The 18,231-nt window shown below is 37.3% G+C and overlaps 1 protein-coding gene across 2 annotated transcripts; it reads left to right on the top strand.

Moving 5' to 3' along the window:
• The first annotated feature begins 219 nt into the window (after nt 1–219).
• LOC137960359 (RNA demethylase ALKBH10B-like) lies at nt 220–17,056 on the top strand. 2 transcript variants are annotated; one of them, XM_068807959.1, is made up of 8 exons: nt 220–1,510; nt 2,119–2,226; nt 2,800–2,912; nt 3,044–3,161; nt 13,279–13,398; nt 14,235–14,347; nt 14,435–14,589; nt 16,061–17,056. In XM_068807959.1, the coding sequence occupies exons 1-8, from the start codon at nt 955–957 to the stop codon at nt 16,788–16,790; spliced, it is 2,013 nt and encodes a 670-aa protein (XP_068664060.1). In that variant the 5' UTR covers nt 220–954; the 3' UTR covers nt 16,791–17,056. The 2 variants fall into 2 exon arrangements, with proteins under 2 accessions (XP_068664060.1, XP_068664059.1); XM_068807958.1 differs by having other exon boundaries at nt 2,113–2,226.
• The last annotated feature ends 1,175 nt before the right edge of the window (nt 17,057–18,231 follow it).

Raw genomic sequence — 18,231 nt, 5'->3', positions numbered from 1 at the left:
TTGCAAGCGACGCGTGCTCCGTACATCTTTGGTGAAAAACCAGGCCGACGACGATCAACGAGAGAACGATCATTGAGCACAAAAGTAATTAATAAATCAGCTCAGAAGTAAGAAACTCAATTACACAACGGTAACACTGCATTGTGCTCGCAGTATCTAATTTACTAATTTACCCCTTTAACGCGATTTCACTCTTTCTTTCTTCTCTCCGACCTGGAATACGACCAAGGCCGCCATTTCAGAGTTCAGATGCGTGCTTCTCAAGCCATGAGAAAACCCTAGATCTTGTTCTGTGATCCTCGTTTCAACTTGAGCTCTCTATTCATTCTTCTATTCTTTTTGTGACGTTAGTTGATTTTCGAAGCGAAAATCTGCCCAGAGTCGTGTAGATCTGGAAAATTCTTCTTCGGATTACCTTGAGTCTCTGCATTTCATTGTATGGAATGATAGAATTCTGTTGTAGGCCTTATAGATCATCTACGTAGCGGCATCTTTCGTTTCTCTGTTGTTTTTGTATTCTACTGCTGCGATCAGTTGAAGTGCTGCGATTCGATTCTATTTTGGAGTTCTCGGCTCCATTACAAGGTTTTTTTGAGTGCTTTTAGCTTCTAAAGTTATCGAATTTCAGAAGAAATTAACAACTTTCCGGTGCCTGCTCGTACTTCTCCGATATACAAGTCCTTGATTTTCATTTTCAATATTATATTATATCAGTGGTCCTTCATTTGAACTAAATTATATTGGAGAGATTCATTTATTTTGTTTTTTCGTTTTTTATTTTTTCATCTTTATTTTTCTGATCATCGTATGTTCTCGTAGCATTTGTAAAATTTTGTTCGCCGTCTTCTCTATTCGCGAAAGTTAAGTTTATCGAAAGGTATTGCCGATTGTTTCTCTTCCATTATAGATCTATAAAATAACACCCGTCGTATGGGATCATATTAGCAAATTTCCATGGCAATGCCATCCGGAAATGCTGTGATTTCAGACAAAATGCAGTTTCCAAGCAGTGGTGGGCCTGTCAATGGGCCTGGTGGTGAGATCCATCCTCGGCAATGGTTCCCCGACGAGCGCGACGGTTTCATCTCATGGCTCCGAGGAGAATTTGCAGCAGCAAATGCCATTATAGATTCTTTATGTCATCATTTACGAAGTATTAGCGATCCTGGGGAGTACGATTTTGTGTTTGGTGCCATACAACAGCGGCGTTATAATTGGAATGCTGTCCTCCATATGCAGCAATATTTCTCAGTCGCCGAGGTCATTTTTGCTTTACAGCAAGTAAAGATCCGCAAAGAGCAAAAACGTTATGATCAGCCTAAAATTGTGGAAAAGGACTCGAAAAAAACAGGTCATGGTTATAGACAGGTGCATAAGGTGGACAATGTTAGAGATAATCATAATTCCAGTTCCGAACATCGATCGCACCAATCCAATTCTTCAGAAAGAGAAGAAGAAAAAGCAGACGAAGCAGAAGAAAAGGATGCATCCACCGCGGAGGAGAAACGGGGTACCAATTATGATTTTGCTTATCTTCTGCAGAATTCACATTTTGGTTTGAATTATACTTTTTTCTTTATCTACCGTAACATATTCTTTTGGAAATAAGAAACCATTAGTCTCGAATGTCTTAAATTCGTGATCTAAAAACGCTCCGCGATTGAGTTACTGGAAACTTGGAATATCATTTATGAGCTCTTTGTGTGTGCTGCAATGTTCGCAGGTCAGAAGTATTGACGAGATAACTACCTACCCTGTTGTTTTCTTCTAAAAAAAATATAATCTGTATTACGTAGTTCTTGAAATACCTTTCGGCTGTTTACAATTAGCAATTAAGTCAATATTATTTAGAAGTTAGTATAGTACTGGTGGGGCGTGTACAAGCAGTTTCAGTCTAGATCTATTTCCTGTATGTTTTTCTAATCATATGAAGCTTGAACATGGGATTGTGGCATGCTTATATAGTCATCTGAATCTTTGTTTGCTTGAAATAGCAATGGTCAATTTAAATAAGACCGCCTAAATAAGAGCCGTTTAGTAACTAAAATGGTTATGGTTGTGGTCTTTTTTAATGAAACTTGAATGGAGACATCTGTTTTACTTTTTATGAAGGGGCAGTTGGCACTGGTTGTAATTCTCAGACGGATTTCAGCTTAAAGAATGATGGAGATCCAGTTGGAACTGAGAGTGATATTCTGGAAGCAGAAAATTTGAAGGATAGTAAAGGTATTACTTTATACCAGATTGTAAAAAGCAAAGTGGTTTTGAATGGATGGGTGACTGGTCACACCATTATTTGGTGATACATACACTACATATACATTCTGCTAATAAGTGACTGGAGAGTCTGCATTCAAACAAACATTAGAAAAATAAGTACAAAGACGACAGCATCAGAAGCTAGAATATCATGACAATGCACTTAATCTGATACCCCTTGGGGGCTGTTTAAATGTAATAATTGGATATTCTTTTCTTTAATAGGTTCATGCAACTATGGAAACATTAAGCAATGCACCAATTATTTCTAGTTGTTCCTCTTATTGCTGCAGTACCAATTTTAATTTTTGCTGATGGTTCTTCTGGAAAATGTTGTCCGAAAATAATGATTTCTTCTACATCTACTTATTTGTTCAAGTTTTGAGGCATCAGAGAGTTATAAATTCTGAATTCATAAAAGTTACTGTTTTTTCTTTGAGACTTTAAGCTTTGGAAGTGTCCATTTGTCCTTTTTAAGTAGTCTTTCAAGGTCATTTCAACCAAAATGCTTTTTATCTTATTCATTTGCCTTCAACTCAGGGACTGGAAAGGATGATCTTCCCAAGACCACATCCTCAGAGCCAGATGAGAAGCTGAAACTGCATTTAGTCCCTAAGGTTTTTGTGGGCCTGGAAACATTTGATGGAAAGTCGGTAGGATTTCATACACTATATGAGCAGTATATTTTTTCTTGTGATTGGCTTTAGGATACTCAAAATCTTTAATCTCTTTCTAGAGGTAGACAAAACTAAATGGCTCACTAGCTCAATTTTTTTGTGGACAGGTTAATATTGTTGAAGGGCTGAAACTTTATGAGGGTATTTTTGAAGGATCTAAAGTCTCAAAGCTTTTCTTTTTGGCTAATGAATTGAAAGCGTCAGGTCGAAGAGGAGAATTGCAAGGCAAGTCAAATCCGCTTTTGGTTTGTGTACAGATTATACTTTATTTTCTCCTTGTTTGCGGGATCCAGATATTTCTTTCCTTAACAAGGTTGGTGTGGTAAAGCTTGGCTTTTAGAAATATTATTTCTTCATGCTGGTGACAGAAACCTTTTTATCAATTTTATGTTAAAGAAAAAAATCCTCATATCAATTTCTTTTTTCAATTGTCACATATTTTTGTTTTAAGATAGCAGAAACGATGAAACATTGATAAAGCTGAGGGGTAAAGATAGTATAATATCTTCAATTGTGCCCTCGACTTGTACTTGCATTAATGGTCGTTAGGTTGCCTTCTTTCACTTATAAGTGATATGCATTCTGATTTAAACATTTTCTGAGAAATCAGTTTTGTTTTTTTAGAAAAATTCCGGTTGTGTAGATTCTTTGGTTGCCATATAATCCATTTTTTTAAAATCTTTGGGAAGAGAGTGCACTTTATTATGCCTAGAGGCCAAAAACAAAGAGAGACAGCAAAATGAAGGATGATTCCTTACAATGAGAGATTCCAGGGCAAACTCCTTTAGCAGGGATATGACTAAACCCCCACATGATCCCTACATAAGCCCTTCTTTATCTTCTTTTTGGCTCTATGCTTGTGAGGCCTAGTGTATTGTGGAATGCTTATGATTTCTGGTCTTTGGATTGTAAAGTGAGTTATCATTTAGTGAAAGCACAGATGGTCAGAAGGCTTGAGCAGTTTGAGTCTCTGGTTTGTGGGAGAGGAATCCCATCGGTAATCAGTTTTTGAAAAGAAATAAAGAACCACATAAGCTTTGTGGGAGGATTATATGCTAGACTGTTAAGATTGGTCTAATGAGGGTCTGCTAAGATTAGAAAGTTTGAATTTGTAAAATGGAAAACATTCAAGTCCTTTTTTGATTTTTTGAAAATAGAGAATTTTATTCACAACAAAGCCAAGAACAAAATACAAGATCAAGAAAAGAGATCTCCCATTACAATGCGCGATTGGAGGGAGACTCCTTGCTTGGCTAGGTCAGCTAAGCAATTAGTTGACTTAGGAATATGATTCCAAGTACAATCAAAGAGAAAACATATCTACAATTTTGTTATAGGACTTCCAATGGCATCAAGGGGGTTCTGATCATGAGGAGCACTAGCCGAGTACAACTTGGAGTCACCTTCAGTCTATAGCTTACCAGTCAAGTGGTCTTGAAAGATGATCAATTCCTGGAGGAGAGCTTGAATTTCTGCTATGGTGGAGTCCAAAATGGCTAATGGTCCTTTATACAAAACCGGGATAGTGCCTTCACTGTTTCTAATTGAACCTCCTATACCAGCTCTACCCAGGCTGCCAAGAGTGCGCCGGTCAAAATTTAATTTTAGGAATCCATTGGGGGGGCTTTCCTCTATGGCCGCTGGCCACTGGCATGAGGCATCTGGGCTATGACACTCCAATTCTCTCATATAGGAATGCTCCTCAAGTTGCCAAATTCTTTTCAGGTGTGTATCCAAGTTGTGATCAGGCTGGATGTCCGAAGAGTGACTTCTGCAACCATGGAGAATTTGCAGTTGAACCTCCAATTATTTCTTTCAGTCTACAAGTCCCATGGGAAGTGGGGTAGGCAGGTTGACAAGAGTGTTTTTTCCCATGCCTAGAAGATTGATGCCCTTACCCATTTGCCTGAGCATGGTGATGTTACTTGGACGCATATGTATAGGGTTGTCCATAAGGGGGAGGGTCTTCTTCTCGTTCCACCTATCCTCCAATGGGGAGTTCCAACTCAATTTCTTGGCTAACATTTGCTTCCACATGGTTGCTTGTTGCAAATTTAGAGAGGAGTGGTATAGGGATCTCCATAAGTGGGAGAGTCTTCTTCTTGTTTCACCTTCTATCCACCAATGGGAGTTCCAATTTAGTTTCTTGGCTACTATTTGGTTCCACATGGTTACTAGCTATGTGTTAAATCTTTAGATCCATTTAAGTGATGGAGCTTGATTCATCTCCTTAGTACTTCTTATGCCGAACCCCCTAGTTACTTTGGCTTGCAAACGTCTTTCCAACTGACCAGGTGGTATTTGAATCCACCTTTGGCACCATGCCGTAGGAACCTCTTCTTTAAGCTTTCAATTCTTTGGTTGAAACTGCAGGACATGGTAGGAAGGACATATGGTATTTGGAAGACTTGCAATATTGTTTTGGATAGAAGTTGTACCTACTAGTTGGATAGTCCGCGCACAATTTTCTCAATGATTGGAGCCCGTAGGTTCTTATTTTGCCTCTTGTCAAACATAGGAAGCCTCAAGTATGTGATAAAGGTTCCACCTCGAGTTTTTTTCCCAAGTAGCCTTTATCACACACACACACACACACACACACACACACACACCTTATTTTGCCTACTTAGGAAAAAAACTCTGTTAAAGGCTTTCTCAAAATTTAGTTTTAGGATAACTTGAGGTTTCCCAACTCTTTTGTACTAGTCTATTAGTTCATCGTAGAGTCGATGATGTTTCTTCCCTTTGCAAAAGCACTTTGACCTTTGTGTACAACAAGACCTTGAGTCTACGCACTAGCAACTTACCTATGATCTTATAGGGGCTCAGAATTACGTTAATGGGCCTGAAATCTTTGGGGTGCTCAACTTCCTTCTTTTTAGGGATGAGAGCAATGAATGAGGCTCCCATAGATTTAGATCTAATTCCTTTCTAATCGAAGCTTTTCACATTTCATAGGATGTTTGATTTCAGTATGGGCCAATTTTTTTGTAGAATTCCTCATTGAATCCATTTGGGCTTGGAGCTTGATCATTCGGCATTCCTTTCCTTGCTCTCTCAATCTCTTTTCAGAAAAGGGCACCTCAAGGCGAGCTATAGCACTTGGGGGAATGGTCTCTAGTCATAGGTTTGGCATTAAGTCATCGGCAGTGATTGATGAATGTTAACTTCTGCTTAAATTTAATTTGTACTTCAGATGCAAAATTTTAAAGTGTATTTCTTATTATTTTGGCTTATCTGTTGCCCAATTGTGGTGTGGATGGAGCATGCATTTAGATTTCTGGATGAGTTTTAATATCTTAGAATGAACAGTGCAACTTTTGAAGTTTTTGAATGGTAATCATTGTTGTGATAATTTCTTAATATTTTAATGCACAAGTTCCAATGACCCTTGTGATTTCTTTCAACATTTAGTATGGTAGAAATATTTGTAGAAATATGTTATGTTAAGTGTTACAGATGCTATAACAGACAGAAGACTGTGTTGTATCTTCAGAGCAACATTAGTTTTAACGGGGTTGCAATTCCCATGTTTTAGATAGATCTATCAGTAGATTATGTTTTTTAAGCATAAGTCGGTAGAATCTGTTTGGAAACTTTTTGAAGGTCAATACGTTATTCGGGTGTGAGGGGTAATTATTTGAGTGTTGAGATCATAAATGGGCATTATAAGCATTATAGGGTGGTTGCATGAAGAGAGGTGTACAAATGAATGAAAGCGACGTAATTGTTGACAGAGGTTGATATAAACAAGCTCAATTGCAGTTGAATCTTGAGGACAGGGTTCATCACAGGGGTGGAATGTAAGGAAGCGTTTAGAAGGGTAATTAGGAAATTTGGGTGTAAGGAGTTAAAGGAGAAATTATTTGAAAAAAGGGCAAAATAGAAATTTGAGGCATTATAGGGTGGACTCGTGAAAAGAGGATCTCTTCCCTCTCGAGAGTATTTGGAAATAGAAAGTCTTGCTTGAGTTTCCTAGTTTGAGTAGAACTCGAGAGTTGCTCTCTCACTTGAGTTTCCTGGTTTGAATAGGTGATTGGGTTTCCTAATCTAATTAGAATAGTTTTCCAAATTGAGATGTCGGAATCTTTGTTTAAGTGAACGGGAAAACCATAGGGTCAGCCAATTTCTCAATTTCAGTTTCTGTTTTCCCTTGTGTGTGACTTCTTGCGTTGACGTAAATCAAAGACAGCAACCTCTCCTTCACAACCAAGGATTATGAGTCATAATGGAACCTCTCACTTTTGTCCACGAAAATGGAACTGTTTTGTGCATTAATTGCCTTTATTTTCTTACATTGTCATTGAGTAAATGTCTTATTTTGTCCTCAAGATATGCTTAAAGCCATTTATGTATCATAAATATGAGGACATTACTTGATGTTGCTATTTTAGATGAAACTTTATCTCCTCAGTAAGCTCATACTCATATTTCTTGTCTAAAAGAAAAGGAGCTAATATGGATTCTAGTCTTACTAACCCTGTTAATTGGAATGCCTAGAAAAGAAAAGTGCTCATTCCTATGAAGTAGTGAGAATTGTCTTTCTAATTGGCAAGACATGCGTCTACTTTCAAAATTCATTGTGCATGGATAAAAAAGACAATTTCAACACAAAAAACTACAAAAACTTGGAATTGTAGCCAGGCATTCCCCAATTAAAATTCTTGTGTGGCGATGGAGCTAGGTCAAGTTTGTAGTTTTTTGATTATGGGTGAAAAATGAAGATGGTCTTTATGTAGTAGGGAGAACTCCTAAATTCACATGCCAGGATGCATTTGCATGATTCTTTGTATGAAAAAAGGAAGGCTGATGCCAGGAAATTCTTGACAACTCAAGGTGGTTGTTCAAAGAAGGCCATATATTTTTAGTTTCGTGAATTGTTTTGTGAAGTTAATGAGAGCAAGTTCATTTAAAAAAAAAGTTAATGAGAGCAAGTTTAAAAGGGGAGATATTTTGTATATATGGTGCAACATTATATTTTAGCAGAAATATCCTCAACTTTTGTCTTGAAAAATGGGAATGCCCTTGCTGATGCTTGTCTTGTTCCTTAATTCTTAAAAGAAGGTGAGTGGGGCTACTGCTGTTGGAGAGGGAAAAAAAAATGAAACCATAGTGTGATTATGTACAATTAGGGGTGGCATCGAGCCGAGCCGAGCCCGAACCTGCCTATGTTCGAGCCGAGCTTGATTTAAATATTTCGAACTTGAGTTCGAGCCAAGCCTGGACTCGAGCCTAAAATTGTTATTGAGCTCGAGCCTAATAATTTTAACCGAGTTCAAGCCGAGCTCGAGCTTGTATATAAAATTATGCATACATTTTACATAAAATTGGGAATGACCTCTACTTAAAATTGGGCATAAGGGTGGCATCGAATCCAACTGAGTCCGAACCTTGTTCAAGCCGAGTTTGATTTAAATATTTTGAACTCGAGCTCGAGCCGACCCTAGCCTCGAACCTAAAATTGTAATAAAATTCGAGCTTGACCTAAATTTAATACTCTATATAAAATATATGTCAAATAAATTATATATAAAATTAGGCATACATTTTAAAAAAAGAATAATAGGGGGCGTTCAGGATTGAATTTCAATAATGGATTAAAACGCACTAATATTAATCTTTTTTACTCCAAATGTTGTCTAGCTTGTTTTGTAATTTTTGAATCTGGCCATAAATTTACTATGGCCTCCTTAGTGCCCCTGATTGAAACTTATATTCTAGGAAAAACTAGAAATGTTTTTCCTATGATACATATTTTAAAAAAAAAACATTAAATAAAATCCTATTACTATTAGTGACTTATTAGAAAATTACAAGAAATATTTTAGAATTTTCTTAGGAAAGTTAAATGGACCTCTTATTGCCTCTTCTAGGGAAATAAATAAAAATTAATAATCAATCTAATATATTACTATACTTATCGATAAATTTTTAATCAAATAAAATGTCAAACACAAAATTGCAATAAAAATTGCCTCATGCTAAATGTATTACAGCATCAACTGTCAAATACTTATTCAAAAATTTTTTGTACGGTTTTCTAGCCCATCTCGGCAGGAAAATCTTACTTAGAAAATTATATGATTTTTTTAATAAGAATTTTCAATTAGAAAAATGTTTACAAAAAACATGAGACACTAATAGTCCCTAGAAACTTATTTCTTCTAAAATGTATTTTCAATTTCTTCAAGAGCCATGAAGAAGGAGAGTTTAAGGAATTTTTTTTTTTTTTTTTTTTTTTTTTTTTTTAACTTTATGATCTCGCACGTGCGAAATCATCTTGGCGCGCCGGGGGAGGGGGGATTTGTCCCTTAAACTTAGGTATTCCGCCGAAATGACGCGGAGGAAGGGGGTTACAGCGCTGGTGTCGTCGGGGATGACGGCGGCGACGGAAGCGGCGGTAACGGAAACAGAGGCGAAGGTGAGGGGAGGAAGAAATCAAACGGCCGGCAAGCAGCTGTCGATGGCGACAACAATGGACGGGAGGGGCTCGGCGGTGACGAGGGAAAGAAGAATTTTTCCCCCCCTCGCTCCCGCTCCAGTTCCCCCGCTCCCTCACTCCTGCTCCCGACACAACCCGTTAACGAGCCGGTTCGCGAGTCGTCGAGCCGAACCTGGATTCGGTCGAGCTCAGCTCGTTAATTTAAACGAGCCGGTTTTGGATCTCGAGCTCGGCTCGAGCTCCAGAGATACCGTGTCGGCATCAAGCTGAGCTCGAGCCGCTCGCGAGCCGGTTCGGTTCGAAGCCACCCCTATGTACAATTGTAAGATTGAAGTTTGAGAAGAAGAAAGAGAGAAAGGAAAGAGAAAAAGAGAAGGAAAACAGCAAGGAGGCTGCACTCTCGTTGAGGGCTCAGAATTTGATCCCTTCTCTTTTTATTAATTCTCTTAAGTGAAAATAATACAAAATGATAGTATTGCCCTCATTACAATATCCCTCATAACTTCGTAAATACAACTCAGAATTAAATGAAAATTGAAACATAGACTTATAATATGAAGCCTAACTTCAACCCTTATGAGAACCTTACAGTTTAAGAAACAACCAAACTACCCCTATAACACTCCCTTCAAGTTGGGGAGTAAATATCAAACAAACCCAGCTTGTTACAAAAAGCAAAATGTTTACATCTTCCAAGGGGTTTAGTAAAGACATCACCAAGTTATTTAGATGACTTAACATATGGTTTAACGACTTTCATTTACATGACAATAGGCAGTCTACCTCAATGTGTTTAGTTGTTTCATGGAAGACTGGATTATTGGCTATAAAAATTGCTGCCTAATTGTCACACCATAACAATAGGCTTTGATGTGACTCAAGATCATTAAGAACAGATTTCACCCACATAAGTTCGCTCACTGGATGAGTCATTGCCTTATACTCTGCCTCAACATCGTATCTTACCACTACGGTTGGTTTCTTATTTTTCCAGCTCACAAGATTACCTCCTACAAAGCAACAATATCCGAAGGTGGATCTCCTATCGATCCTACATTTTAGAGTATCCCAAAACATCAATCTTCTCATGAGGTGTAAAATAGACCCTTTCCAAGAGCACCTTTCAAATATTTTAGAATTCTATGAGCGGCTTCTAAGTGTATTTTATTTAGTTTTCTATGAATTGACTAATCACTCTCATTGCAAATGTTATATTTAGTCTTGCAACCGTAGCATAGATTAACTTCCCCACTAGGTTTCATCACGATGTCTTATCCTTAAGTTCAGGACTCTAAGGATCATGAAGACTAATATTAACTTCCGTGGGTGTATCCACTAGACGTATACTCAATAGACCATGTTCTTGTAGCATATCTAACATGTACTTTCTCTTAGACAAAACATACCTTGCTTACTTCAAGCCACCTCAATACCCAGAAAGTATTTCAGTTGTCCGAAGTCCTTTGTTTGAAAATGTGTTGCCAAATAATTTTTGACTTGCTTGATGCCTTCAAACTCACTTCCTGACAACACAATGCTATCCACTTACACAACCAGAAAAACAATCCTAGACTATCTTTTTAACACAAACATGGAATGATCATAATGGCTCCTACAAAATCCACACTTCATAACCACATTGCGAAATTCTCAAACCATGCTTTGGGACTTTGTTTAAGTCCATAGATAGCCTTCCTCAACTTACAAACTTTTCTCGCAACTGCGAAAATGTGTCAAACACATCGATGCCAAATGTATGCCTTGGCCACCAGCCGAGCCTTGTTTATTTCAATAGTGCCATTAATTTTATATTTAATGGTATATACCCAACAACATCCCACAACAACGGCCCCTGTAGGAGGATCGTACAGACTCCTCGTACCTCTAGAAACTAAAGCATTTATCTCCTCCTCCATAGCTTATTTCCACTTTAGTGATGCCATAGCATCTTGCACTGATCTAGGTATAGGAGACATAGATAGTGACAAGACAAATGATTTGTAGGAAGGGGACAAAGAATCAAATGACACATATTTAGATATTGGATGAGAAATACTCACGACAGTTTACCTTTTCGGAGACCAATCGACAAATCTAGCTCAGAGTGAACTAAATCAACAGATAAAGAAGAAGATGGTTGATCTAGAGGAGGGGGCTCACGAACCAGAGTGCCATGAATGAGTGGAGCTTCTAACATTGGCAATGAGTTGTGCGATCATCAGCTATACACTTGTATTGGGATGGGGAGACCTACAATTGGGGCATCCATAATAGCTATAGGCAAAGGATTATCCACAAATGAATCGAACATTGGTTGAGGTTGATCTGAAGACACAAAATACGAAGTATTTAAAAAAAATAGCCGTGTCAGTAAAATATGTCTTGCGCTTAACAGGTTCATAGCATTTATAGTATTTTTGAGTACGTTAATAATCCAAAAAACACATTTAACAAAACCAGGGGATAATTTATCAGCAGAGTTACCAAACCAATGAACAAAACATGTAGAGCTGAGTACACGAGGAGAAACATCAAAGAGTTTACAATGTGGTTTCAGTACCCGGATAGGAACATTACTATGTAGAACAGACGATGGTATACAATTGATAAAAAAACACAATTAAAACTGCATCAACCCAAAAAGATTATGGAACATTCATTTGGAATAGCAAGATAAGAGCAACTTCAAACAAGTGGTTTTTTCTTTCAACAACCCCATTTTGCTGAGGGGTATATGGACGTGTTTAATGAGTATGACCATATAGACCAAAACATGAAGTAAACTTGTGATTGAGAAACTCAACTCCATTATCTATATGAAAAATATGAATATTGGCACCAAATTGATTTCTTATTTCATTGAAAAATGTCAAGAATACATCAAAGATTTCTAACTTCTCCCTCAGAAGATACACTCATGTAATTCTGCTAAAATCATCTATAAAAAAACAAACTACTTGAAACCCAAACTATGGACTTGACAAGGTCCCCAAACATCAAAGTGGACTAATTCAAAAATTCGAGAACTATGACTTATATTGGCTAAAAAACTCGCTCGATGATGTTTCCCAAATTGATATGATTCATATTCAAAAGTAAGATCAACTAGCAAAGAAGGAAAAGACTGGTGAAGCTTAGTTAACAAATGGGACTGAGTTCATGGACATCTGAGAGTAGTATGAACAATACCCTCCCCCCTGAATAGAGGTGGACCCAATTGCTAAAGTAATAGTATGATATGGTTGAGACGGATTTATAAATTGAAACAATGATGATCTGCTGCTCTAATACATTGAAAAAAGTAAGGAGAGAGATGGAAAGAGAGTATGAGAGAGAGAGTGGAGAGAAGAAGCTCCATGAAGAGAGCTGCGTTGGGGGTTGTGCATTACCCAACCTATTTATTAAGAGGGATAAAATAAAAATTATAAGTATGCCCCTTATTTAAGTGAAACCCTAATCTCCCAATCTACATGTCCTATATAACTGAAAATTAGACCATTGACATAATTCAACATGAGGAACAAGATTACATCAAGATATATGTACAAGAATAAAGTGAAATAACCAAAATGCCCTTGTTCTATGTTTGCAACAAAAACTTTTCATTTTTAACTATTTTGTGTGAAAAAATTAATAATACTTAAGTTTTGGAACATAACCAATAGTGTTTTGAATTAATTTTTTTTGGTTGCGAAATGGGTTTTGAGGAAATGCATTTCCTGTCCTACCTGCTGCTAAATGTATAACTAATTTGTGATACTTTACACATTTAAGGATTGAACTTCATTACAAAAGATGGTGGCTACACAAATTTCATCTAATTTTCATATTTTGTTTATTTGCCAGTAGGATTTGCATTTGCTACATATTACCAACATCTGTTCTGGTGACAAAAAGCAGGTCAAGCGTATGTGGTGTCAAAGAGACCAATGAAAGGTCATGGTAGGGAGATGATACAGTTAGGTCCTCCAGTTGCTGATGGACCTCCAGAAGATGATAATGCCACTGGGACCTACAAAGGTGAGTTTCATTTGCAATTGTAACTATATTTTGGATAACTATCATATATGGCCTTTAAGTTTGAAAAACAATCAATTGTAACTATATTTTGGATAACTATCATATATGCCTTTAAGTTTGAAAAACAATCGCAAATTTGCAGTTTTCCAAATATGGCAAATTCAACTACAGCCAAATTAAACCCAATGAGAACTATTTAATGAGGGCAATAATTATCTTTACCCTAAACTTAAATGTTTTACAAATACTTAAAAAGGCGGGACCCTGCAGGCAGGAAGTCCTACATGACAATGGAGATTCAGTACGTGTACAACTAACCACTTTCAAAAATGGTGTGGAAGAGGGTACTGGAGGGCCTCCTGTCGCTGGAAAGGAGATGAAGGTGGATGAATGCCTCCTCTCATTCATCTCTTTCTCTGTGCATTGGAAGAAGAAAGGTGGAGAGGGAGGACTTCACCAATTCACTCTGCCAACAGCAGCCCCTCCCCCGTCTCCTTTTTATAAGGTGCAGGAAGGATGGATTCTCTCCTCTTTTCAGGCAAGAGAATGAAGGGGATGAGGTGGGCCCAACTTCATGAACTTAGATTTAAAATATATTATGTTGCCAATCTTTTCCATCGGGGCAACTTATTGGCAAGCTTGTAGCGGCCTATTAGATTTCAACATTGGACCATATTAGAAATGTAAAAAGATGTGGTCCATTCCAATTTCAACGATTACTGTTTTTGGCCTCCTAGGCCTCTTTGTATGTTCTTCTTTATGATGAAATCTCTTCTCACGTGTTAAAAGAAATCATTATTAAAAAAGTGGTTGGACCTTAAAATGGTATTGAGCAGATCGCAAGCTAGAGGCTATCCCAAACTTGCTGCAGGATGTCATTGATCGCCTGTTACAGTTGCAGATTGTGTCAATGAAACCGAACTCCTGTATAATTGACTTCTTTAATGAGGCAAGCTACTGTTCAGCATTTTTCTGAGGCTTTTAAGAAGATGTGCTATGCTGTCTGCAAATTTATGTGTTCTTTTTATTTGTGTAGGGGGATCACTCACATCCACAAATGTATCCACCTTGGTATGGAAGGCCTGTATGTGTTCTGTTCCTCACAGATTGTGACATGGTTTTTGGCAGAGTAATTGGTGTAGATCACCCTGGGGATTACAGAGGCTCCCTTAAGGTCTCTCTAGCAGCAGGGTATGCTCTTTCTCTTCCGAATGCAGGAACACATGCATACATCATAAATCTACTTTAATTTTTTGAAAGGTCATCATAAATCTACTATACCATTTATAAAATGCTGTACAGTACTAAAAGGAACGGCATAAATTTGCGTCAACATGGTATACAGAACCCATACTGTTTGTGTAAAACAGCTGGTTACTTCTAAAGCACCGGATCTCAGCATCACCGCATATGATTTTTAGTATAGAAAAAAAGTCTTTCTCCAATACAGATAAGATTTTAGGAGTTTACCTACCGTGTAATTTCCACACATCAGCGTCTAGCTAAACCTTGTATTCTCATTTATTGAGTATTATTTCGTAGGTTAAACCTGATTCCATTCTGAAGTAGGCAGTTTCTTTTTCCTATTTGGAAAACAGTCATATATCGTGAAGCTTTTTTTTTTTTGTTGAGAAAAGTCATATATCGTGAAGTTATCACAAGATGGTAAGAAGGCAGGGATTATGAAATCTCTAATGCTTATATAATCTTCTAAATATGATCCCAAAGTCACAAAACTAAAAACTGTTATAATAATTTGATGAATGAATAAAATGTTTACAGAAGAGATTAGGTATATGTATATCTTGCCACTGCACAATTATATATCATGTTCCACATGTATTTAAGAGTGCTCTTGTTCTTCACCCACTTGCCCGATTCTGAGAATGGACTGTAGTTGGAAGCTTCAAAAACCCTCCTAAATCCCCTCTAATGATACTATTTTTGTTATATCTGGATTGGGCCTTTGGCTCATTGGCCACATGGAGGGATTTCTAGAGTAAGTTTCACCGGGAATATTGTTTTAGTGTGTAGGTGTAAATTCAACATTCCAATAAATACAATATGTTATTATTGTTATTGTTATTGCTGTTGTTGCTATTCTTATTATTACTATTAATATAACTTATTTCATCTGAGAGAAAAAGTCCCGTCTGAATATCAGTGTGTTTTATTATGATATTGACCTCATTTAGTGGTATACCTCAGGATGCTGCCCTGTTCTGGATGAGCATATGTTAGTGTTTGAACCCAGTGAACCCAGTAGAGCTAATTTATCTGTTGCCTAATGTACTTTATATGGACCATTTCAATTTTAGGAAGAGCAGACTGGCCAGAAAAGAGGGTTCCAATACGCCCAAGGAAAATATGTCCATGGGGTTGTATTTTAAGGTGGATCTTAATTTAAATGCAAACTAAACCCTGGAAAGGATTTGGATGGAACTTTCTAAAATTTTATGGCTAATCAAGCAGGCCCCAATCATAGTCTTATAGACCAAAACATATCAAATCCTGCTCTCGAGACTGTTTATTTGTGCTAGTTAAAATTGCTTATAGATGTTTCTTGTAGTTCCTATAATATCTTTGAATTACATTATACTATATGATGAATTGAAAGGGAAAATGAATATCGTTCTCTAATCATGTATAATCACATTTACAGATCTTTGTTGGTTGTACAAGGAAAAAGTGCAGATTTCAGCAAGCATGCAATCCCTTCCTTACGGAAGCAACGCATCCTTGTTACTTTTATGAAGTGCCAACCAAAGAAGTCTGTGACTACAGACAGCTTGCGTCTTTCTCCTGCTTCAGTGGTGGCTACAGCACCACCTCCACCGTGGGGTCTACAACCAAGCAGGTCACCCAGTCTTGCACGGCATCCAGCTGGATCTAACCATTTCGGGGTGGTGCCTACTACTGGTGTCTTACCAGCTCCACCAATTCGCCCACATCTACCACCTCCCAATGGCATTCAGCCACTATTTGTGGCTGCTCCAGTTTCACCTGCGGTCCCATTCCCAGCACCTGTCCCTCTTCCACCTGCTTCTGCTGCATGGCAGCCTGTTCCTCCTCGACACTCACCCCCAAGGCCTCCAGTTCCAGGGACTGGAGTTTTCTTCCCTCCACCTGGCTCAGGACATTCCACACTAGCTTCACAGCAATTAGCAGGGATGACCGTGGCTGAAGGAACTGTTACTGTGGAAACCACAGGTCCAGCTGAAAGTGAGAACTATTCGGAAAATTCCAATTGCAGTACAGGTGGAGCTTCCCCTAAGGCTAAATCAGATGGGAAAGTTCATAAGCAAGAGTGCAATGGGAAGTTAGCAGGTAAAGACGAACAACATAGTGTTAAAAAGAAGGTTTCAACCAAATCAACTGGTACTGTTAAGTAGAGAGCAGACAAGGTTCTATTGTTTCTTTTTGAAAGAACATTGGAGGAAAGAGAGTGGGCTACGTGACAACTGGAAATGAGACTTGGGAAAATGTAAAGAGCGGCAGAAGAGGGGGGAGTGAACATTATTCTTGCGAGGGATAGTTGAGTATGGACTTATTTTCTTTTTCTTTTTGTAGCATCCTCAGATTTCTGAAATTCCCACGTTATTTTTTGTTCAAAAAATTTTTACCCTTTCTTTTTATGGATCCGTCATCCCTTATGCTGCGTTGGGTACCTTTTGATGAAATCTGTCAAGTCTTTTCTAGAGCTGCTAGTTTTTGGCATTTTCATTGAGATACTCATGGATCAATAGAATACATTCCAGTGTATTAGGAGTATAAAGTGATCCAGAACGCCCAGAGATTCTCTAAATGTGTTGATTATGTATGTTTAGCGTTATAATATCTGGACTGGATTGATTGGTTGAATCAGGTTCAATTGAATCAACACTTACCAAGTCTAAAAATCAGTAGTTGATCCTCTTGTATCTAGTCCTGCCGGGATCATTGATATCACATCTATTCAGTTCATTCACGGTTAGTGAAGTTGTTGTCTCGTTCGACATTGACATATTCATCTCTATCAATGGTGTTTAAGAGTTGTTTAGTTTCAATAGGAAGTAGGATCTCATGAAGAAGTCATAAGGGAACAATGATCAAACAGATCAAGCACGGAGGAGAAGAATCAAGCTGGCTTTCCAGGACTAGATAGCGTAGTCATTGTTAACTACAGACACGAATGGATGAGGTTTGATTTCTTCAGGTCAAAATGAAACTGATCACTCAATTATATGGAGATGCATCTACTATGGTAGCAAGGTTTGTGAGAGATGAAAGCAAGAATGCCCTAAACTCTAAACCCTAATGTCTCTAAACCTTTAGGCTTATTTATTACTAATGATGTGTTTCTTTTGTGAATTTGAGTAAGTTGTAATTTTATTGACAAATAAAAATACAATTCAATAATTGGAACAGATATCAATCTCAGTGGAGAACATTCTTTTTCATTGGACCACGTTTGGAGCTTCAAGATTAAGACGGGGTTAGTGTACTTTAAAAGTGATTACTTGAAAGTGAATTACCTTTTTGTGTTAGTGTGTTTAATGAAAAATATTATATAAAGTGTAGAGAGAATTTTTATTAAAGATTTGACTTTTATAACTTTTAATTAATTTTTTTATTAATAAACTAAAATATAGATATTAACTTGTTATAAATTACTTTTATAATATTAAAATAATTAATCAAATTGTTATTTTTTAATATCTAAATTCTCACTCCTAAACTAGTAATTAAATATAATATTAACTATCATTAATTTATTAAAAGATATATTTTATTATATAAAATTAATCCATCACCTCTTAAGATAGTTGTACTTATTTTTTTTTTAATAAACTA

Source organism: Aristolochia californica, unplaced genomic scaffold (genome assembly GCF_029961685.1).
Source record: "Aristolochia californica isolate CCGP_79_NKW_82.1479 unplaced genomic scaffold, dmAriCali1.0.hap1 SCAF_3, whole genome shotgun sequence".
NCBI classification, from domain to species: Eukaryota; Viridiplantae; Streptophyta; class Magnoliopsida; order Piperales; family Aristolochiaceae; genus Aristolochia; species Aristolochia californica.
The sequence above is the reverse complement of the archived record's forward strand: the minus strand, read 5'-3'. Positions and strand labels throughout refer to the sequence as shown.